Source organism: Heloderma suspectum, chromosome 6, assembly GCF_057233095.1.
Source record: "Heloderma suspectum isolate Gila_16-S chromosome 6, 16-S_ref, whole genome shotgun sequence".
Classification (NCBI taxonomy): Eukaryota; Metazoa; Chordata; class Lepidosauria; order Squamata; family Helodermatidae; genus Heloderma; species Heloderma suspectum.
This window is the reverse complement of record NC_139463.1, coordinates 94,490,013-94,513,270: the sequence shown is the minus strand read 5'-3', so window position 1 is coordinate 94,513,270 and position 23,258 is coordinate 94,490,013. Positions and strand designations below refer to the sequence as shown.

At 43.7% G+C, this 23,258-nt stretch overlaps 2 protein-coding genes across 2 annotated transcripts in view; both read right to left on the bottom strand.

Annotated features, from left to right (window-relative positions):
- The window catches only part of LOC146341890 (vomeronasal type-2 receptor 26-like), a 38,614-nt gene extending 21,290 nt beyond the window's left edge, over positions 1–17,324 (bottom strand). The window contains exon 1 of the mRNA XM_084807730.1: positions 17,275–17,324. Within this exon, the coding sequence (XP_084663856.1) occupies positions 17,275–17,324 (50 nt within the window). The remainder of the gene's footprint in view (positions 1–17,274) is intronic.
- Positions 17,325–18,872: 1,548 nt separating this feature from the next.
- The window catches only part of LOC146341889 (vomeronasal type-2 receptor 26-like), a 32,211-nt gene continuing 27,825 nt past the window's right edge, over positions 18,873–23,258 (bottom strand). The window contains exons 3-6 of the mRNA XM_084807729.1: positions 22,453–22,745; positions 22,007–22,227; positions 20,625–20,751; positions 18,873–19,774 (exon numbers count right to left, since the gene is read on the bottom strand). Of these exons, the coding sequence (XP_084663855.1) occupies positions 18,873–19,774; positions 20,625–20,751; positions 22,007–22,227; positions 22,453–22,745 (1,543 nt within the window). The remainder of the gene's footprint in view (positions 19,775–20,624; positions 20,752–22,006; positions 22,228–22,452; positions 22,746–23,258) is intronic.

The following is a 23,258-nucleotide window of genomic DNA, read 5'->3' as shown; positions in this document are numbered from 1 at the left end:
TCAGCTCTATCACTTTAACCCTTCCCTTCTTGCCCATGCAAACCAAGGTCCAAACAACATCTACACCTCTCCACAATGTTTGAGACTAGCAGGCCAGCCAAAGACATTTTTCTGCCTAAGGCAGATCACCAAATAGCACTGCATCCCCACTGTAAATAGACCACAGTAAATAGACCATAGTAAGAAGGCAACAATCAATAATGAAGGAAATAACTAACCATCCCTTTGATCACACCAAAAGTCAGATGCCTTAGGTGGTTGCCTCACTCTATGTAAAGGCAGAGGCAACAATGGGGCCTAAGAAAGGAGGATAGCCAGACCAACTACACTTGGATTCCAGAGGGCTCAAATCAGAGTTGCTATTCAGCTCGAAGTGGAACATTGCCATGTCTACAAGCACCCAGAGAAAGCTGGATGTAGTGTGGACTGTTGCATTAGTTCTAGATGTCTTAGAAGAGAAGGAAGATGAGTGTGTCAGAGCAGGAAGAGAAGGGGGACAGTTTACTACACGGACTGGGACCTATTATAGTTCTCAAGGCCTTATGCACTGTCATATGAGGGTGTTCAGAATAGTGCTGTGGTGAAAATTTCTCCCACATGTTTTTCGACCATTCTCATTCAATTTGATAGAAAAGAAATTGCTTTCGAAAAGAAATTCAGAGGAGGAGAAATTTCAGAGAAATTCTCATGGGTTGGGTCAGAGGTTCTTGTGCTTACCTTACTTATGAGGTGGCTGAGGAGTGTGCATGAGTGTCCTGTCTGTCATTGTACAATAATCTCTGTGGCAGCCTGTAGCTTCCTCAGCTGCCTTCATTTCAGTTCAAGCTATCATGAGGAAGCCATCATGAGGCAATTCCTGCCATGCGGCTTTTTCAGTTCAGAAAGTGCAGGCGGCCTGGGAAGCTGCAGGGCAATGGAAAGATGCGTAATAAAGAAAACACACGCAGCACCCTTGGCCACCTTGCCGTGATTAGGGATGGCGGAGAATTCCGCCATGGATTTCAGTGAGGCTGAATGCACTGGCATTCAGCCCCCCAAAACCCATGGTGGAACGGCCCCCCCATGGATTCCCCCTCGGGACGAAGCTTACCTGGGGTGGATGTTCTGGCGGCGGTGGCTCCGGCAGCGGCTGGTCTTTCGACCAGCTGCCACGGCTGCCATTTGCATCTGCTGTTTGCCATGATAGGCTACATAAGTATTTACATAGCCTATCACAGCAAGCAAAAAACAACAACAGCGTACACAAATGGCAGTGGCTATGGCGGCCACCATTTTCGTTCCCTTTTTTTCACTGTTTTAGCCTACATAAATATTTACGTAAGCTATTGCGGCGAAAAAAAAGGGGAACACAAATAGCATAGTGAGAGCAATTTGCATTCCTTTTTTCACCGTAATAGCTTACGTAAATATTTACGTAGGCTAAAATGATAGGGGGAAAAAGGAACACAAATGGCTCCCACTACGCTATTTGCATTCCCTTTTTTCCCCACCGTAATAGCCTACGTAAATATTTATGTAGGATAAAACGATGAAAAATAGGGAGCGCAAATGGCGGCCGCCATAGCTGCCCATTTGTGTATGCTGTTTTTTTTGGGGGGGGGCCTGCCGTGATAGGATACATAACTACTTACGTAGCCTATCATGGCAGCCTGGCTGGAAGCAAATGGCGGCCGCTACGGCGGCTGCCATTTGTGTCCGCAGCAGCCCGTCCGCAGCCGGAACTCCAGCTGCAGATGGCCCTAGCTGGCTGTTCCGCAGAGCCTCTGTGGAGTGGAGCTGGCCGGGCAGGATTCCAGGGGGGAGGACCGGATCGCCTCCCCCCCATCGAGGATTCCAGGGGGAAGGACGGAGTGCCTCCCCCCCTATGCGAATCACATCCGCGAAAAGGGAAGTGACTTTCGTACATCCCTAGCTGTGATTAGGTAAGCTCAAAAATACAACCAAAAGAAATTCAAAATTCTGCCAAAAAAGTGGAAGCCTCAACACAGTTGATGCTGTTGCCACCTACAGAAGCAGTTGTATAAACCAAAAACTTTAGGAAAAATGAAAGAAGCTGTGCTACAAGCCTTGCCAATCGTGAGCCCTGTCTGTGAGAAACTGTTGGAGAATTTCTCCTGCCCTAGGAGAAATTTGGTAAAATCCCCCCTCCCCAATTCCTCTGCCCACAAATAGGCTGGAGAATTTTGAGAAGCCATTTGCGCACAGCTGTAGTTCAGAACATTACCTGCCACATCTGTTGATTCTGAAGCTTTACTCCTCTTCTGTCCACCATTGTTCTGTGTTTGACTCCAGATGAGGACATGGTATGTAACGCATGGGCCACAGCATAGACAGCATTGTAGGTGCTGTAGCTGTGGCTAGTCATGCTCATTTCAAAAAAAGTTCCAGGAAGGCTCTCCAGCTTCTCCTCCTCAGTACAAATATCCCCACTCACTGTCCCCTCATCTTGGTTTGGGAATACACAGGCAAAGGCCTGTTGCCAAAAGTCCCTGATAAAACCATCTCCTGTTGTGCTGGAAGGATTTCTGTTCTCCAGAAATTGCTTAAATCCTGGTGGGTCATTAGAGTGAATTGTGAAGGACAGAGATCCATGGAGCATTTGTGTATTCCAGTCCCTCTGATAGACCAACGAAGTGAGTTCCATCTGGGCTGTCATTATCCACACTATACCTTTTGGCTTCTTTGTCACATCCTTTAATTCTGACAGATATGGCAACCATCTCAAATACACCATTGAATTAGACTCTCCATAGAACAGCATAACATTGGCTTTGCTATTCATGACTTTATCGTATATTTTTGCCCCTTCTTCTACGAGGTTCTCCATTTCAGAAACAGAAATTAACATGGGGATTCTTTCTATGAAGGCAAAGCACACACTACTCTGGGAAAACAGCGGAACTACCATTTGCACAAATCTTTCTCCATTGTCACTATCCATAACAATGGCTCCAATCCATGTCCATTGAAAATACAGAAGTAAAGACAGAATCCCTTTATTTTGAAGTGCTTCCTTAGGGGTCATGTTGTAGAATGGAAGGCCTGGGGTTTTACCATTTATCACTGGAGCAGAGCCATATATGAGCTAAGGAGAGAGTGAAGAGGGAAGGAAAGACAGTATCAGTCACATGTAAGTAGTAGTTTGAAGTATGTGACTTCTATTATGGCCATGTTAAAGATATGGGCTGATCCTTACAGAGTAGAGTCTAGTCTATGATAGGGATGTCAGACAATTCTGCCATGGATCTCAGTGAGGCTGAATGCCAGTGCATTCGGCCCCCGATCTCCGTGGTGGAATGACCTGCCACCCCCTACCCCACCGCGGATCCCCCCTGGGACGGGACTCACCTAGGGCGGATGTTCCAGGCGGCGGCGGCTCCGGCGGCGGCTCCGGATGGTTTTCTGACTGGCCGCCGCCATTTCCAGGCTTGTGGGGAAAAAAAAAGACATGATAGGCTACGTAAAGATTTATGTAGCCTATCATGGCTATGTTTAAAAAAAAAAAAAAAAGACATGATAGGCTACGTAAAGATTTACGTAGCCTATCATGGCTAGGTTTAAAAAAAAAGGAAAAAAAGACGTGATAGGCTATGTAAATCTTTACGTAGCCCATCATGGTTGGGGGTGGGTTTTTTTAAAAAAAACGCGTATGCAAATGGCAGCGACTATGGCCACTACCATTTGCGTTCCTTCTTTTTGGCCGTCTTAATCTACATAAATATTTATGTAGACTATGACGGCGAAAATCAAGGGGAACGTAAATAGCATAGCGGGCGCTATTTGAGTCCCCTTTTCATTCACCGTTTTAGCCTACGTAAATATTTACATAGCCATAGCTGCCGCCATTTGCGTACGCATTTTTTTTTTTTACCCAGAGCCCTCCGCAGCCAGAAATCCGGCTGCGGACAGCTCTGGCCTGGCTGGGCCGGGCCTGGCTGGCTGCTCCGCGGAGCTGCCACTAGGGGTGCACGAAAGTCACTTACCTGGTCTCACAGCTTTTCACGGTGGGGGGGAGGCGCTTCGCTGCTCTCCCCCTGAAGTTCAGGCCGGGGGGGGACGCTTCCCGCCTCACCCGGCCGCGAAATAAAAAGTTTAAAAAAAAAAACACCCCCGTGATAGGCTACGTGACGATTAACGTAGCCTATCATGGCTAGATCTGCAAAGCCTATCACGGGTGACTTAAAAAAAAAAAAAAAGCGCGTACGCAAATGGCAACCCCCATAGGGAGCCGCCATTCGCGTTCCTTATTTGGTCGCTGTAGTCTACGTAAATCTTTACGTAGACTACAGTGACCAAATAAGGAACATGAATGGCGGCTCCCTATGGGGGCCACCATTAGCCGTACGCGCTTTTTTTTTTTTAAGTCACCCGTGATAGGCTACGTGACGATTTACGTAGCCTATCACGGCTGACTTTGCAGATCTAGCCATGATAGGCTATGTTAATCGTCACGTAGCCTATCATGGGGGCGTTTTTTTTTTTTTCTTTTATTGCAATGGCGGCGGCGGCAGCCGGTCGAAAGATCGGCTGCCGCCCCCGCCCCTGACGAAGACCCGACGAACCGCTGCCGGGAGGGACATTCGGGAAAGGTAAGTCCCGTCCCGGGGGGGGTGCGGGGGGTGGGGGGTTGTGCTCGGCCCCCCGAAGTTTCAGGGAGAAATTCTTCGCCAACCCTAGCTGTCGCGGAGCACAGCTGGCCATTCCAGGATTCCAGGGGGGAGGAACAGAGCACCTCCCCCCCAGCCAGGATTCCGTGGGGAGGGATGGAATGCCTCCCCCCCCCACCATCAACATAATCCACGAAAGATAAGTCACTTTCGGACATCCCTAGCTCTATGACCATGTAGTCAGTTTAGTTCTGAGGGAGGAACGGCACTGGGGACTACTTATCTCAGAACCCACATGCTCTAACAAGTATGACCAGCAGTTAGAGACAAATAGTTTCAAAAACTGATAAAAGTGTGTATGCATGCAGTGATGCTAAGGTCAAATAATGGAATGTAAATGTCAACTTGAGCCCCAGCCAGAGTTTATTTCAGTTAATTATTATTTGTGTTCCATAATACAGGTGACCTTACTTCCATGCAGTGTAACACAATATCCCTTTGAACCTTCAGATGTTTTAAAAACCTTCTTATTTCATTTCAAGGACTGTGAAAGTGGAAATATATGTTGAGTGTCTCTGATGTTTTGTTTATCTACATAAAACATTGTGGACACTTATAGGCATTGCTACGGGGTTTGACAGAACCCAGACCTCCCCACTGCCCTGCATCCCCTTGTGTTTGCTTTTTCATGTGCACGTAAATTAAGCATTTGGACTATTTGAAACAGTACATGATATGTTTGTGTGGAAGTTGCCCTTAGAACTGCAGAGATGCTCTATTGCTGCACTAATAAATACAAAACTGAATCAATTTTTTTTTCTCACTTATGCATGAAGTAGAGCATCTCATTTGTGTTGGGCCTTCTCTATGGCCACAAATAGGCAATGGAACTCCTGTCCTTGGTAGGCCAGTCTTCCTCTGTTTCTGATGGAGTTCCTTCACTGTGTGAAGACTTTTCTGTAGGGATGGCGGAGAATTTCTCCCCGAAACTTCGGGGGGCCAAGCGCCAACATGTTCGGCCCCCCGAACAAGTTTCAGGGAGAAATCCTCCAAACCCCCCACCCCCCTCACCTCCCCCGGGACGGGACTTACCTTCACCGAATGTCCCTCCCGGTGGCGGGTCCGGCCGGCGGTTCCGCGGGTGTTCGAGCGGGGCGGGAGTGGCAGCCGGTCTTTCGACCGGCTGCCGCTGCCGCCATTGCAATCAAAGAAAAAAAAAAGCGCGTACGGATAATGGCGGCCCCCATAGGGAGCCACCATTCCCGTTCCTTATTTGGTCGCTGTAGTCTACATAAACGTTTACGTAGACTACGGCGAAAATAAGGCTAACGCTATTTGCGTTGCCCTTATTTTCGTCATAGTCTACGTAAACATTTACGTAGACTACAGCGACTAAATAAGGAACGCGAATGGCGGCTCCCTATGGGGGCCGCCATTAGCGTACGCGCTTTTTTTTTTTTAAAGTCACCCATGATAGGCTACGTGACGATTGATGTAGCCTATCACGGCTGACTTTGCAGATCTAGCCATCATAGGCTACATGAATCGTCACGTAGCCTATCAGGGGGCGTTTTTTTTTTTAAAAAAAAACTTTCGCGTTCGCGGCCGGGCGAGGCGGGAAGCCTCCCCCCCGGCCTGAACTTCGCGGGGGGAGCAGCGAAGCGCCTCCCCCCCACCGCGAACGTCCTTCGATGACAGGTAAGGGGCTTTCGTCCACCCCTACTTTTCTGGCAAGGATTCAATGTCATTTACTCTTAATAATAAGTATCCTTAACAACAAGAAGAGCCAAGTTTAGATCACACACACACACACACACACACACTGTAATAGAAAAAAAAAATAGTCTAGCTCTATCTCTGATGGACTCCCTTCACAGTCTGAAGACTTTTTTATTATCCAGAAAGCATTCAATATTACTTATAGGGATGGCTGCGAAATCCACCACAGACTCAAATGAGGCCGAATTCCAGTGAATCTGGCCCCCCTGGAGTCTGTGGTGGAACAAATGTACTTACCCCTGCCACCCCAGATGCAACTGGCCAAATCTCCCCTCCCCGTGGATCCCATTCTGTGGAACCAGGAAGTGATCCAGATGCCCCCGTTTCTTCTCACGATAGGCTATGCATCTTTATTTATGTAGATACTAATGTAGCCTATCATGTGAAAAAACAGGGACGCAAACAGCATAGTGGACATCATTTGTGTCCCTGTTTTTTTCACGCGATAGGCTCCGTAAATATCTATGTAAATAAAGATGTGTAGCCTATCGCGAGAAGAAACGGGGACGCAAATGGCGTAGCAGAAGCCATTTGTGTCTGGATGACTTCCTTTTTCAACTGAGACAGTGATATGGACCAAAATGGCAGTCGTATCACTTGCAGAACGGAGCCAACCGGCGGCTCTGCGGACTCGCTCTTTTTGTGATAGGCTATGTAAATATATACGTAGCCTAGCACAGCTAACACAGGAACGCAAATGGCAGTCTGGGGCAGTGGACAAATGGCAGTGGATGGACCCAGAGCGGCCAGCAGTAGGTAGGGTCTGTCTGGGGGGAATTTAGTAGGGGGGGGAGGGGAGAGGAGTCCATTCCACCATGGACTCCGGGTGGGCGGATTCCAAAGAATCCGGCCTCATTGGAGTCCATGGCGGATTTCTCCACCATCCCTAAATAATGATGAGGATGATGATGATAATAATAATAATACAGGAAATAACTCTTAGAGAGCAATCCTACGGCCACTAGATAGAGTCTAGACAGCCATAGGATTTTTCAGTTTCTGGGAACCGAGGTCTTCTGACCTCATTTTCCTGAAACCATGTTCCCCACCCCTCCTCTGCCCCCTCATAGCCAGCACAGTTCTTTCCATGCTGCCACCATCTCCACATTCATAAATGGAGTGCAGAGAGGGAGAAAAGGCAGCAGTCACAAGGAGTGGAGGAGACCACGGAAGCCGCTTTGGACAGCTTCCCATCAGGTCTCCTGGCCCCTTCCCTCCCCCTCCCTGAAGCTGCAGCTAGACGCATGAAAATGCACATCTAGCCACAAATGCAGGGCAGCTAGAGCACAGAGGAGAGGATCCCGTCTGTACTCCGTCTGTCCTGCATTGGATAGGCATCAGCCTCTGAGTTCAGAGGCTGATGTCTATCTCAGTAAGATTGACCGTAATGACGCAGCCTTTTATTATGAAAATTATTTTTCCAAGAATTAATAAACTAAGATCAACTTCCTATGAATCTATATGCATTATTCATAAAATGACTCCTTGAAAAATCAGCTAATGTTAATCAAACTGCATTATGTTAATAAAACTACATTAGCTAGTTATATTTTTTTTAAAAACCTACATCTAAACTACATTTTTAAGACATTTAGAGATTTATAGAGCTCTCCAATGAACAGCTATGAAAATTCTAGCAGTACTAATGCATTAAGTATTAATTGTAATCTTTAGGCAAAGCAATCCTAATTGGAGTGAGGAGAGAGAGAGAGAGAGAGAGAGAGAAGTGTCAAATCAATCCCCCACCTTGTAAGTCCAACTGTTTCACCACCATTCAAATGTATCTCTACTGGGCTTTTCAGCCTGGTGGATCTTTTTTCAGAATTCTCCTTCCACTGAAATTAATGGCGGGGGAAATAAATGTATAACTCTAGCTCTAGGCTGACATGGCTGAAAGCCAAATCCTGGGGCCTTTCGGAGGCATGGGGAGACCTTGGATCCAGCAAATCTAAAATTGCCTTCACTCCACCCCCAGCATGCCATTTTTGGTCCTGCCATGGGTGGAATCATGCCAGTGAAGAGGCACGCCTGCTTTAGCATAACCTCCCTCAGACAGCTATCCAAGATAGGAGGGTGGAGTTAGTGTAGCATATTGGCCCTCCTGATTTGGCATACCAGGAAGTGCCTGGACCAGCTCTCAGGTACTGTGCTTTCAGGTTCTTGTTCAGCCTTCCCTGTAGCGGAATGTTCCATGGCCCTTTCTCAGTTGTTCAGTCGTTAAGTTGTGTCTGACTCTTCGCGACCCCATGGACCGTAGCACACCAGGCTTTCCTGTCCTCCGCTCTCTCCTGGAGTGTGCTCAAGTTCATATTCATTGCATCGGTGATGCTATCTAGCCATCTCATCCTCTGCCGTCCCCTTCTCCTTTTGCCTTCAATCTTTCTCAGCATCAGGGTCTTTTCCAGTGAGTGTTCTCTTCGCATTAGGTGGCCAAAATATTTGAGCTTCAGCTTCAGTATCTGTCCTTCCAATGAGCAGTCAGGGTTGATTTCCTTTAGGATTGACGAGGGATGTACGAAAGTGACTTAACTTTCCGCGGATTATGTTGATGGTGGGGGGAGGCATTCCGTCCCTCCCCCCGGAATCCAGGCCGGGGGGGGGAAGGCGCTCTGTTCCTCCCCCCTGGAATCCTGGCCGGCCGGCTGTGCTCTGCAGCAATTCTGCGGAGCCGCTGGCCAGCTCTGCCAGCAGCTGGACATCAAGCTGCTGGCTAGCAGGGACGCAAATGGCGGCGGCTGAAGCCGCTGCCATTTGCGTCCCTGCAGTCAGCCGTGATAAGCTAGGTAAATGTTTACGTACCCTATCACGGCCGATTTAAAAACAAAAACAAAAACAAAAACGCACGTATGCAAATGACGGCGGCCATGGTGCCACCATTTGCATTCTTATTTTGGCACGTCTTAGTCTATGTAAACATTTACGTAGACTAAGACGGCGAAAATAAGGGGAACGCAAATAGCACAGACGCTACGCTATTTGCGTTCCCCTTATTTCCACTGTCTTAGTCTACATAAATGTTTACATAGACTAAGAAGTGCCAAAATAAGGAATGCAAATGGTGGCGGCCATGGCCGCCACCATTTGTGTACACGCACTGTTTTTTTGGGTTTTTTTTAAGTCAGCCGTGATAGGCTACTTAAACATTTACGTAGCCTATCACAGTGTTTTTTTAAAATCTACAGGCTACATAAATCTTTATGTAGCCTATCACTTTTTTTTTTTTTAACCTGGAAATGGTGGCGGCGTCAGCCGGTTGGAAGACCGGTTGCCGCAGCTGCCACTGCCGAACTGCCGCTGGAGCTGCCGCCGGAGGCACCACTGCCAGGAAGATCCACCCAAGGTAAGTCTCATCCTGGGGGGGCGGGCCGTTCCGCCACCGATTTCGGGGGGCCAAATGCGCTGGCATTCGGCCTCCCCGAGATCCATAGAGGAACTCTCGTACATCCCTAGGATTGACTGATTTGACCTCCTTGTAGTCCTGGGGACTCGTAAGAGTCTTCTCCAGCACCACAGTTCGAAAGCATCCATTCTTCAGCGCTCAGCCTTCCTTATAGTCCAGCTCTCACAGCCATACATTACTACTGGGAAAAGCATAGCTTTGATTAGATGGACCTTTGTCAGCAAGGTGATGTCTCTGCGCCTTACTATGCTGTCTAGGTTTGCCATAGCTTTCCTCCCAAGGAGCAAGCGTCTTTTAATTTCATGGCTACAGTCACCGTCTGCGGTGATCTTGAAGCCCAAGAAAATAAAATCTGTCACTGCTTCCATTTCTTCCCCTTCTATATGTCAGGAAGTGATGGGGCCTAATGTCATGATCATAGTTTTTTTAACGTTGAGTTTCAAACCAGCTTTTGCACTCTCCTTTCACCCTCAGCAAGAGGATCTTTAGATCCTCTTCGCTTTCTGCCATTAGGGTGGTATCGTCTGCATATCTGAGGTTGTTGATAATTCTCCCAGCAATCATAATTCCGACCTGTGATTCATCCAGCCCGACATTTCTCATGATGTACCCAGAGAGCTTCGGCTAGTGGGCGGTATAGAAATGAAATAAATAAATAAATAAATAAATAAATAAATAAATACTCTGCATATAAATTAAATAAGCAGGGTGACAATATACAGCCTTATTATACTCCTTTCCCAATTTTGAACCAATCGATTGTTCCATGTCCAGTTCTTACTGTTGCTTCTTGACCCTCGTACAGGTTTCTCAGGAGACAGGTAAGGTGGTCTGTTACTCCCATCTTTTTAAGAATTTGCCACAGTTTGTTGTGATCCACACAATCAAAGGCTTTAGCGTAGTCAATGAAGCAGAAATAGATGTTTTTCTGGCATTCTCTTGCTTTATTCATGATCCAGCGAATGTTGGCAATTTGATCTCTAGTTCCTCTGCCTCTTCAAAACCCAGCTTGTACTTCCAGTAGTTCTCAGTTCACATACTGCTGAAGCCTAGCTTGTAGGATTTTGAGCATAACCTTGCTGGCATGTGAAATGAGCGCAATTGTACGGTACATTGAACCCTCATTGGCTTTTCTCTTCTTTGGAATTGGAATGTAAACTGACCTTTTCCAGCCTTGTGGCCACTGTTGAGTGTTCCAAATTTGTTGGCATATTGAGTGCAGCACTTTAACAGCATCATCCTTTAGGATTTTCAGTAGCTCAGCTGGAATACTGTCATCTCCGCTAGCTTTGTTGTTACTAATGCTTCCTAAGGCCCACTTGACTTCACTCTCGACGAAGTCCGGCTCAAGTTCAGTGACCGCACTATCATGGCTGTCAGGGACATTAAGATCTTTCCTGTATAGTTCTTCTGTGTATTCTTTCCACCTCTTCTGAATCTCATCTGCTTCTGTTAGGTCCCTGCCTTCTTTGTCCTTTATCATGCCCGTCTTTGCACAAAACATTCCCTTGAGATCTCCGATTTTCATGAAAAGATCTCTAGTCTTTCCCATTCTATTGTTTTCCTCGATTTCTTTGCATTGTTCATTTAAGAAGGCCTTCTTGTCTCTCCTTGCTATTCTCTGGAAATCTGTATTCAGTTGGATATATCTTCCCCTTTCTCCCTTGCTTTTCACTTCCCTTCTTTCCTCAGCTACTTGTAAAGCCTCATCAGACAGCCACTTTGCTTTCTTGCATTTCTTTTTCTTTGGGATGGATTGAGTTGCTGCCTCCTGAACAATGTTATGGACCTCCGTCCATAGTTCCTCAGGCACTCTGTCTATCAGGTCTAATCCCTGAAATCTATTCCTCACCTCCACTGTATATTCATAAGGGATATGATTTCGGTCATACCTGAATGGTTTAGTGGTTTTTCCTACGTTCTTCAATTCAAGCCGAAATTTTGCGATAAGAAGCTCATGATCTGAGCCACAGTCAGCTCCAGGCCTTGTTTTTACTGACTGTATAGAGCTTCTCCATCTTTGGCTGCAAAAGTCATAATCAATCTGATTTCGATATTGACCATCTGGTGATGTCCATGCGTAGAATCGCCTCTTGTGCTTTTGGAAAAGAGTGTTTGCTATGATCAGCGTGTTCTCTTGGCAAAACTCTATTAGCCTTTGTCCTGCTTCATTTTGTACACCAAGGCCATGCTTGCCTGTTATCCCGGTTATTTCTTGACTTCCGTTCTCAGTAAGCTTTACTTATTAAACTTGTTCTTGTTGGTTTTGTATCCTTTGTGTGGCCTTCTTTTCATGATATACTTCAGTTAGGTTTGCACTTTATTTTTTCCCCTCTTTGTAGTAGCCCTAAAAATGATTTTAGGGGGATATAATATCAAGTAACATGATAGACTATAGACAAAATGCCTTTGTAATTTTTCTAAATATGAGTGCATTGCCAGAAAATGTACAAAAAATATGCATGGGAACAATAGTATCTACAGGACACTCCCATGTATCACTTGCATTGGAGTAAATCATGCCTTAAGCTACATGGTGTTAAATACCATTGATGCATTGTTTTGAAAATGCTTTATTTTAAACTGGCACTAATCAAATGTATTGTGACATTCAGGTTGCAGTCCTGTAACACTTACCTGGGAGTAAGTGCCATTCAACTCAAATGGATTTACTTCTGAGTAGTCATGCATATCATTGCACTGCAAATATCTCCATCCTTTTTGTTTGTTCTACATTTGAAAATTTAGACCTTTATTCAATCATTTTTTAAAAAAAGAAAATAGGAAGATTATAATGTTTATTACCTGCCAGTTTCTTCAGTTTCTTTCCTGGACATTTTAATCTGAATTAGTTTTCTTGGTTGTTATACCTTTGTATTTGTTTTATTGCCGTGTTGATTGTTGCTTTATTTGTGTTATGAGATGTTATAAACCAGATTAGTAATATGTGAAGTACAAAGGCAGGGGGAATTTTTTTAAAAAAATAAACACATCAAAAGACATTGTTTTTCTTAGCCAGGGTATAACATTCACCAAATTATAATGTTTGTCTTACTAGTAATACACAATACATTTTTGTCTTTGAATCACAAAATGAAATCAGGGGGACAAAGAAATGTGAAAGAAGGATTACATTCCCACACATTACACGTTGACAGAGGGACATGCACCCTACCTGTGGAATCTTATAGCTATCCAGTATATTTGCCATATTCACAGATATTTGGGAGTCCAGTCCCCCAATCACAGCTGTCAGATTATTCTGGATGTCACACATGTAGTTGGGAACCAACCTCACGAATGTGGATGTAAGTAGCATTGTTGCATGGTACGTTCGCAGTGCATTGAAATGACTGTCATAGATACAGAAGCCCAAGGTGAGATTGGATAAGATCTGTGGGTTTTCATTGATCTCCTTTACTGCAAACACCAAGGCCAGGATGTGCTGGTAATTCTTAGGGATTACACTAGAATGAAAATTGCATTCTATGTCAAAAAGATATCCCACACTGTAAAAAGTAAATGCCACTGTGTTCTGTATCTACTTTATTGTTACACTCAGTATTTTGTACAGTACTATTTATGATTTTGAGAAGCTTTAGTAATAGTCAGTGTCATTCCAAGACACATGCATTCATTCCAGTAAGTTCCCATTTTGCAATATACATGTTTCATCTAATTTTCTTATGAATATACTTTCAATGAAATAGAATTATAACTGAAAATAGAATCAAACAGAGCAAGCAGGAAAGAAACTGTTATATCTGAAGGAATAGTGTCTGGATTAGTATGAAGAAGAGAAGCTTTCATAAAGTTGGCAAACATTACCCAAGATCAGCATTAAAAGATGTTATAAAGAAGGGATTTAAATGCCCTGGCACACAGCTTGCAAGTCTGTATCAACAATACTGGGCTAGATAGACCCATACTCTGGCTCAGTATAAGGAAGCTTCCTATGTTCCATTGAAATCAGGTCAGGAGGAATACATGTAGGAAATTTAGAGCAGATAAAAGCATTTTGGTTTGATGGAGGGAATTAGAATGGGTAGATGTGCAAATCTCTAGGGTTTGGGGGAGTATCAGGTGTAAATGTCTTTATCATTTCTTGGCAAGTGTTAAAAATGGTTCCTGAAAAATAGCAGTGATGCTTGTTTAAATATTTGCCAATATGACTAAGAATGCATGTCCTATATATTACAGAATATATATTTATATTTACTATGAAAATGAGAGGTGCAGGAATGGAGATGGAAATTGAGGCATAAGCTGAGGCAGGGAAACTTTGTGTAACTTTAGAAACTTTAGAGGGATAAAAGAAATAACTAAAATTCCAAAAACAACAATAATGAAGGTAAAAGGATTAAAACAGTTTGCAGTGGTTTAACATTGCAGTGCTATACATGTAATCTCAGAATTGGGCTTTTAAATTAATAGCTTTTGAAGGGGTTAAATGAAATGTGTCCTATTAAATGTATCCTACTCAGTCTTTTTTCCTTTGGGGAAAAGGAACTTCATTTCTTCTAGAGATCTGTGAGAATTTTGTTTCAGTTTGCAAATCATCACAATTTGCTCTGTTTGCAACCCGAACACAAATGTGAATGCATGTGCATTTCCTGAAAAACTTTGCACATTTGTGAACTTCTGATCACATTAAAAATGTGCATTTTTGTACAATGTGCATTTTAAATGTGCACATAGTCTTTAGTCAATGGAAGACAGTGCACACTTTTGACAAATGTGTGTGGAAATGCACACTTTAGCCATTCAAAATGAGCACTTTTCCTTTCGGAGAAAAAGAAAAAGAGGTTGTAATGAAAAATTTATTACAATGGAAGTGAGGTGAACTAAGCTTTGAAGTGGGATTCAGAAAACCTCACTGAGCTCAAGCATCCCTGGTTCTCCCATCCCTATTTTCTGCAACATTCCCAGAATTGTTTTAACTTTTTATACAGGTGAAGCTGCAGCTCTACAACTCGCCATTCCAAGGACAAAAGACATGGAAATACAAACAAGGAACATTAAGTCCTCACACAAGCTCTTCAAGTGATGCTGGTGGTGGTTCTTCATTGAAAGCTATTAAGTTGTGCATAAAGCCGGCAAGAGTTGCAACGGCACCAACTATGAGATCTCCTGACTGATGGTACATGTGATATGGATGATGTGGGTTGTGAACCCTGCATTTCACAATGTGAGCCTTATATAACTTGTGAGGAAGCAATACCAGCAGCAAGACCACTAAAAACGCCATCTTCAGTTCATGGATATATCTTCCCTCTACACACATTGCATTTTTCTCTACAATACTACCATTATCATCTCCATGATTAAAACTGCCTTATTTAATAGCAGTTTAGCCAGCTCACAGGCCTGGACCTCGATGTTTATTATATAAACTTCCAGAGATCACAGTGGAGCATCTCTGCCTGTTCCCACTCTCTATCCCCAGCTATAAATGGTACTACATGCATTTATAATATTCTTCCCACTCTGTGATGTCAGGTTTGCTTTTGGTCACTGAAATTCCACAGGGAGCAGAATTCATTAGCATGCTTTTAATAATTAAAGAGAAAGGAAATCACCAGTTCAGATCTGGAGATTCCCTGTGGAATTGCTGAAGAAAACATGTTTCCACGTCTTCATTCAATAGAAACAGACACTTTTGTTTCAAATTACCCTCTGCAAGAAAAGGATACTGGAAATAATAGACAAGAGTCTAGACCTAGAAAAGAAATGAATGACTTTGATTTGAGAGCTGGGCTTCTTCAGAATATGACCTTGACCAATGTAATCAGTGGGAAGAGAATGAACCCTGGACATGATCTTATTTCCCTCCCACTGCTTCCACTTTTCCAAATGGTGCAGCAATTCATTGGTTTATTGGCCTTCCTGCTCTATCCCTACAAGGATGGGAGTAAAGTACATGCTTTTCTTCTGTGGAGATGGGAGGCTGAACCAGGCAAATTCCCCATCTCCTACCAAGCACATTTTTACATTTTTCATAGTGCTGATCTTGTAGGGAGGTGAGAAGGAGGCACGCATGGATTGATTGTGGACATGTGTTCTTCCCAACAGAATCAGCAACTATCAGTGCTGAAAAAGCTGGTGGTGTACCCTGAGGTTGTTTGGGGCATCCTTACCCCCATCCTTACCTTGGAACTCCAGGGAGTCACTACATACATAAGTGTTTCTAAGCACACAAGCTTTACCACAGGCATTAAACTCACAATAAAATAGTCCACTTTATCAGTTGGTGCTGACTGAATTAGTGTGCCGAATTAATAGACCCTAGGAACCAATGCCCCAGCCTAGCCCAGTGCTGATGCCAGGTCTGAGCCCCACATTGTTGGCCACTAGATCTAGGAACCTCCAGCCATTTTTGTTTCCTATACTGCATTTCAAGGGCATTGTGGGAAATTTAAAAGCAAAGATGGGGGACCACCAGTGTAGATGGACGCCCATCTTGCTGAGCCCCTCTGTAAAGGCTTCAAGCCTACAGAGGCAAAGGTGGAAAAGGTCAGGCTTGGAGGCCTGGCATTTTCTGTTGGGAATGGGTAACCCTGAGAGGAGTAGTTTCATTTCTCCAATTAAGTGTCAATTTCATTTCTTCACTTAAGTTTCATTTCCTCAGGTTTGAAGCAGTACTTTAGGTTTTGAGGGAGGAGGGCATATAAAGACAGGGAGAGAGCCAGTAAGATAGAGAAAAGACCAGGCCACAGCCAGAGCAAGAGCCAGTAAGAACAGAGACAGCCAGAGCCCAAAGTGAGGGCAGAGTCTGAAGAATGAGCAGGAAGAAGCAGCCTAGAAAAGTCTAAATGCAGCTAGGGGAAAGGAATTTACATGTTGCAACTTTTGTTTTCTTTTAGGGCCTTTTGTTATCACTCACTGTTATCACTTTTGTGTAATTGTTTGCTTTAGTTTTCCAGTAAACTACTGTGGTTAAACCCTGTGTCTAGAGTGTCAATCACCCCATGCCTACAGCCTAAACCCCACGTTATTGGAAAGGGGAAGGTAAAAGAAGGAAGGTGGGATTCTTAAGGAGGCAAGAGATCTTAAAGGAGTTGCTCAAGGGGTACAGGTCATAAGGGAAACCTTGACACCCCCACAAACCTGGAGCTGGCCCAGTTTGCTCTATCCTCCTAGCAGATAAATAGCATGGACTTCAGAGAGCACAGCTAGCTAGCTTCAGCTTGCTTCAATCAAACAAAGAGGTTATTTATTTATTTATTTATTTATAAATTTATAAATTTATAAACAAAGAGGTTATTTATAAATTTATTACATTTTTATACCACCCAATGGCCTAAGTTCTCTGTACTTAAAGCAGCCTTCGCCAAGGAAGAGGAACTACAACTCCCAATGTTCCTAACCATTGGCCATGCTGGCTGGAGCTGATGGGAGTTGATATCCAAAATATCTGGAAAGCACCAGGCTGGGGAAGGATGACTTAAAGGAACTTGTCTGTGAAAGTGGTAGTTTGGCGAGCCTTACTCCAGGATGTTGGGCAGGTTTGAGACAAAGGCCAACACTGACTGCGACATGTTGTCTCCTCAGGAAGGGAGGCAGGAAAGCAGGAAAGAAGACTGGGGTCTTGGAGTAGCAAAATATCAAACTTTCAAATTTCCATGCATTTTCTGCAATTCAGTCTCTTTTCTGCAATTTAATCTCTTTTCTGCCCACTTGTCTTCTCAGGGCAAGGTGAGTATTGAAAGGGTCCATTGGAAAGGGTCTGAAGTCGCTTCGGTTGCATAACGTGACTCTGGGTTGTCCTGCAAGCATGCATGTTGAGGGTGGGTCCAGCAGAGATCCAGGCCCATGTGTCACCCAATATCCCTGCCCTGCAGTAGGTCCTCAGATGGAAGCAACTGGTTCCCCAGATTGCATCCCAGCTTCATGGACCCAGAACTATACCCTCCCTCCACATTCCTCCCAGGGACTGCCATCTTTGCCCCAGGTGTGGCAGTTTCTCCTTCCCAAGGATGCATACAGAGACCTTGCTTTCCCCATTCTTGGCTGGGGAGGGTGCGACCCACTCCGTGGTCTGTCTGTGCTGCACTGCACTGCATGCTTGCCAGGCCTGTTCCTCGTTTTGCTGCTTGCCCCTGCCTTCTCTCAATCCTGTGGCATGGCCATGGAGGCAACTTGGAAAAGAGGGCTGTTACTTTTCCTCATGCCGGGCTATTTTTGAGTCCACAGGCCTTGCAGCTATTTCTGCCAACTGGTGCAGTTCAGTTTGCATGAGAGATGGATGGGTGAAGGGCTCTGGCTACATTTTCCCCATTGAGAGGGGAATATGGATGACCCAAGGCAGGCAGCTTAACAGCCTTTCAACAGTTATTCTATTATTATTATTATTATTATTATTATTATTATTATTATTATGAATTTGTGGGAGGAGAGCTGAATCAGATTAGGTTTCTTGTCTTAGTGCTGTGTTTAATTCCAGAAGCCATTAGCCTAATAAAAGCCTACACGCATGCACACACAGTTATTTGATCTACAGTAAAATCTTACAGGTATCAAATAGTACCCTTAAGTTTTCCCCCTTATGGAAAAAGCAGCTTCAGGACTGGGGAAATGGTGCCAGAATCAGGAAAAGGCTTAGCCCCAACTTCTCCACTGGTATGATTTCAAACTGAACCCTCTTCTACCATGGCCACTATCAGTTTATACAGTAATTTGTGAGTGACCATAACAACAAAGATTGCCCTGAGAGTTTTATAATCAGCAGCTACCACTAGAGGAGAATTCCAAATTCTTCAAAAATTAAAAACAGTTTCTGGGTTTTAAGAAATGCTACTGAAAGAAGAAGTTAGGGGATGATGGGAACCATGAATACATCATGGTTTTCCTTTTGGAAAATCTTGAGTCAGTTTTCCAACTGATTGCTTTTCTTCAGCTAGGGAGAATATGGGAGTCTTTGAATTATATAGAATTATATAAGAAAATATATAATTCTATATGTATAAGAATTATATAGAATAGCTGCTGAAGGGCATCCTCTTACAAATATTGTGTTTCGTACACACACATATGCACGTCTCTTGATGGTTACAAACTGTAGCAGAGAACACAGATATTTCAATTCTTCAGTCTTTTCTTCTTATTAGCTGTTCCCTGTTGTTGAGCTGAGGCCTCACCACAATAATGTAACACTTTGGGAAAAAGATGCAGCTCACTAGCCCAGAGCTCGAGGCTAAGATGGAAAAGACCTCCACAGCTACAATGTATTTTCCCTTGGTGCTCAGGTAAGTTGGAATAAAGGAGATCCAAACACTGCAAAAGACCAACATGCTGAACGTTATAAACTTGGCTTCATTGAAACTGTCGGGTAACTTCCTGGCAAAGAAGGCCACAGTGAAGCTGGCAATTGCCAGGAAGCCCAGGTAACCCAGGACACAGTAAAACATAGTCACAGAGCCTTCATTACATTTAAGTACAATTTCTTCCATCACTGAGTGCATGTCCACATCTGGGAAAGGGGGAGTGATTGCCAGCCACACAATACAAAGGCATGCTTGAATAAGGGAGCAGGAAAGAACAACAGAGTTGCCCAGTCTTTTCCTCACCCATTTCTTCATCCTGGATCCTGGTTTAGTGGCCATGAAAGCCAGAACCACTGTGATGGTTTTTGCTAGTACACAAGAAACAGCCACTGAGAAGATAATGCCAAAGGCAATTTGTTGGAGGAGACATGTCACCTTCTGGGGACGGCCAATGAAGAGAAATGCACAGAGGAAGCAGAGCAGCAGGGAGATGAGGAGAGTGTATGTTAGGTCCCGGTTATTGGCTTTCACAATGGGAGTGTTGTGGTGATTCAGAAATGTTGCTAGCACCAGAGAAGTGATGAAAGAAAAGGAAAGAGAAAAACAGACTAAACTGATCCCCAAAGGCTCTTCATAAAATAAGAAGCTTGTATTCTTGAGAATACATAAATCCTGATTTTTGCTGGGATACTTTTCATCTGCACATGTATTGCAGTCATTCATGTCTGAAATAAAATGTTGTGGTCAGTGCCAGGTCCAGTTTTTTGTGGGCCATTGGGTGACAGAGTATCATTGGGCTCCATATGCCACTGCTCCTTCTGCTTCTTATAAATATAAAATGGGTCTTGTATTGGAGTGGCACTTTATTACAAAAGCATTTGCTTAAAGACTTGCTGGTTCAGCTCCTAAAACAAAGTGTATCTTTGTATTGGTGCAATGATTATGCGATATTTGTCTAATCTGTCCCAGATTCATAGTGGAATCCTATACATGGCTACTCAGAAGTAAGCACCATTTCAATGGGACATACTTGTGTGTAATGAGTACAATATTTTAATATTAAAAGAGGATAAAGATCCTTTTCAAGCAGAGTCATATGGAGCAATTTCTTTATTAAATACAGATTACAAAGTGTTTACTTCAATCATGGCAAAATGCTTTATCTATTTGTAAGTTATATATTGCAGAGATGACTCAATGAATATACACTGAAAACTTGACGAAGGCATGAATCATGTCTGCTAGGTGTAGTATAGTTCACACACAAACACACACATACTCACTCTCTCTCTCTCCTCATGATTTTTCTATCAGAAAATATTCAGTTATGCTTAAGGAACAACCCTAGATTGAGAATCCCAAGGCCTAAAGATCTCTCTCTTTCTCTCTCTCTCTCTCTCTCTCTCTCACACACACACACACACACACAAACACACACACACACACTTCTCTTCAGCAGCTCCCTTTCAGACCCATCTTACAAATTCAGGCATACTTGAAATGCTGAAGAGAAATGACCCTGATGTGTATGTGTGTTCCATTCTGTCTGAGAAACCTGTGTTATGTATTGCTTACCCTCCTGGTCTGAAATCGTCCCTTCTGGACATGACATGCAGTCATAGCAGCAAAATGGCTCCCCCTCCTTCACTTTCTTTCTAGAACCGGGATGGCAGCTCTCACTACAAACAGATAGAGGCTGGACCTAAACCATGAATGAGAGAGCAGAATCATGAACTTGGGAGTCCTTAAGGTAACGGAGCCTTCCATTACCAGGATCTCTTCTCGATCATCCTAGAGTGCAGGACACAGAATAATGAGCTCAAGTTACAGGATGCCAGATTCCGGCTGAACATAAGGAAACACTTCCTGACTGTTATAGCAATATGACAATGGAACCAACTACCTAGGGAGGTAGTGGGCTCTCCCACACTGGAGGCATTCAAGATGAAGCTGGGCAGCCATTGGTCAGGGATGCTTTGACTTGGATTCCTGCATTGAGCAGGGGGTTGGACTCGATCAATGGAACACTACTATACTATGATAATGTTTGGCTGAATGTAAAAGAAGAGCAATTGTGATTTTACATATATTCTGAATAATAAAGTTATAATTATTTTTTCTCAAACTATTTCTCAATTAATGAAGGAAAGACCACAGCAACAAGGACAGAAACTTGTGAGAATTCAAAAGGAAACCCTCCGTAATTTCATCAAATGCATACATTGTCCTTCTTTCAATCAATATCAGATTCAACATTGTCTAATGATTTTGGATTTGGACAAGTCCGTGTTCATTCAGACTGGAAGATTTTGCAAACTCCCAAGGATGGAATCCTACCTGATTAAACCAGCTGTGCCATATTATGGCCTCCTCATTGATGAAGAAGGCTTGCTCTGGAGGAATTTGGGGATCCACCCACCCAACTTTCACTCTGTGAAAAGATTGGTTTGAGGAAATAATCCAGTTGAACACTTCAAATCCAGCTACTAACTCCCCATTATGGTCAAAGGAAATCTTGTCCCCAGCACTGTTGTTAAATGAAACATATCTCAAAAAGCGATGGAGCTTAGGGTGAAAAAGAAAAATCAAGAGTTTAGTATTAAATGGTGCATGTAGATTTTTCATATAAAGGTCTAATCACAGCACCAGAACGATAGCATGGAGAGTTTCTGAGTGAGAGATGATGAAAATACTGTGCACCTTTTTGTGATGTAGAGGGAACAGGAGGGGATCACTATGTCATTAAACAACTTTAAAGCTGTGCATGTGACTCACATCCTGTTGGATCCAGATTTGTCATATACAGAGAAGATGCACTGGAATCAATGGAACTACAGTTACAGGAAGATTTTCAGGAGAAAGCTTACTACCATGGCTGGGTTTTATTGCAACAACCCAAATCTTATAATTTATAAATCTTATAATGCCCTGTCACATGTGGACATGCAGACCATTACCTGCCACAGCTGTTGATTCTGAAGTATCAGTCTCTCACCATTCACCATTGAATAGTGTTTGATTCTAGATGATGACATGGCATGTAAAGCATAGGCCACAGCATAGATAGAGTTGTAGATGCTGTAGCTGTGGCCAGTCATGGTCATTTCAAAAAAAGATCCAGGAAGACTCTCCAGCTTTTCCTCCCCAGTGCAGATATCTCTATCTGCCATGCCTACAACTGGATTTTGGAATACACAGCCAAAGGCCTGTTGCCAGAAGTCCCTGATAAAACCATCTCCATTTGTGCTGGATGGGTTTCTAGTCTTAACAAATGGCTTGAATCCTGGTAAATGACTGGAGTGGAATGTGAAGGACAGAGCCCCATGGAATGCTTCCGAGTCCCAATTCTTTTGAATGACCATTGAATTGAAGTCCATCTGGGCTGTCATTATCCACACTTTACCTTCTACAATTGTCATATGCTCCCTTTTGGCTACATGTGGAAGAAATCGCAACAATATCATGGAATTAGATTCTCCATAGAACATCATTATGTTGGCTTTGCTATCCATGATTTTCTCATGTATTTCTTCCGCCATCTCTAGACTGTTGTTAACTTCTGTGACAGACGTTAACACAGGGATTTTTTCTATGATGGCAAAGCAGATACCACTCTGGGAAAACAGTGGGACTACAATTTCCAGAAATCTTTCGCCATTATCATTATCCATCACAGCGACCCCAATCCATGTCCACCTGAAATGTAGAAACAAAGAGAGAAGCCCTGTAGATTGAAGGGTTTCCTTTGGGGTCATCTGGAAGAAGGGAAGGCCTGGTGTTTTATGATTCATCACTGGAGCAGAGCCATATACGAGCTGAAGAGTGTTTGAGGAGACAATGAGAGAGGGGGTAAAAGCTACATTCAAGTAGTTATTTCAGATATTCAGATTACTTAAAATATTGTGACACAAGGCTCACCACAACCACATGAGGTAAGTGAATTGTATTATTCCCATGCTAAAACTCATGACTGATGCTGAGAGGATAGTGTCTAGCCCAGGGGTCCACAACTTTTTTGGACATGTGGACACAATTGGAACAGAGACAGTTGTGGACACTTCCATAAAATGGCTGCCATGGTGGGCTTGGCAGTTCACAAAACACCCATTTCCAGAAGGCAAATGGATGAGGCTAAAAGAAAAGTAACTTGCACCAAAATCTGGGCTACAAAATAAAAAAAAACCACTCTTTTGAACCCAGTGTTTTCTG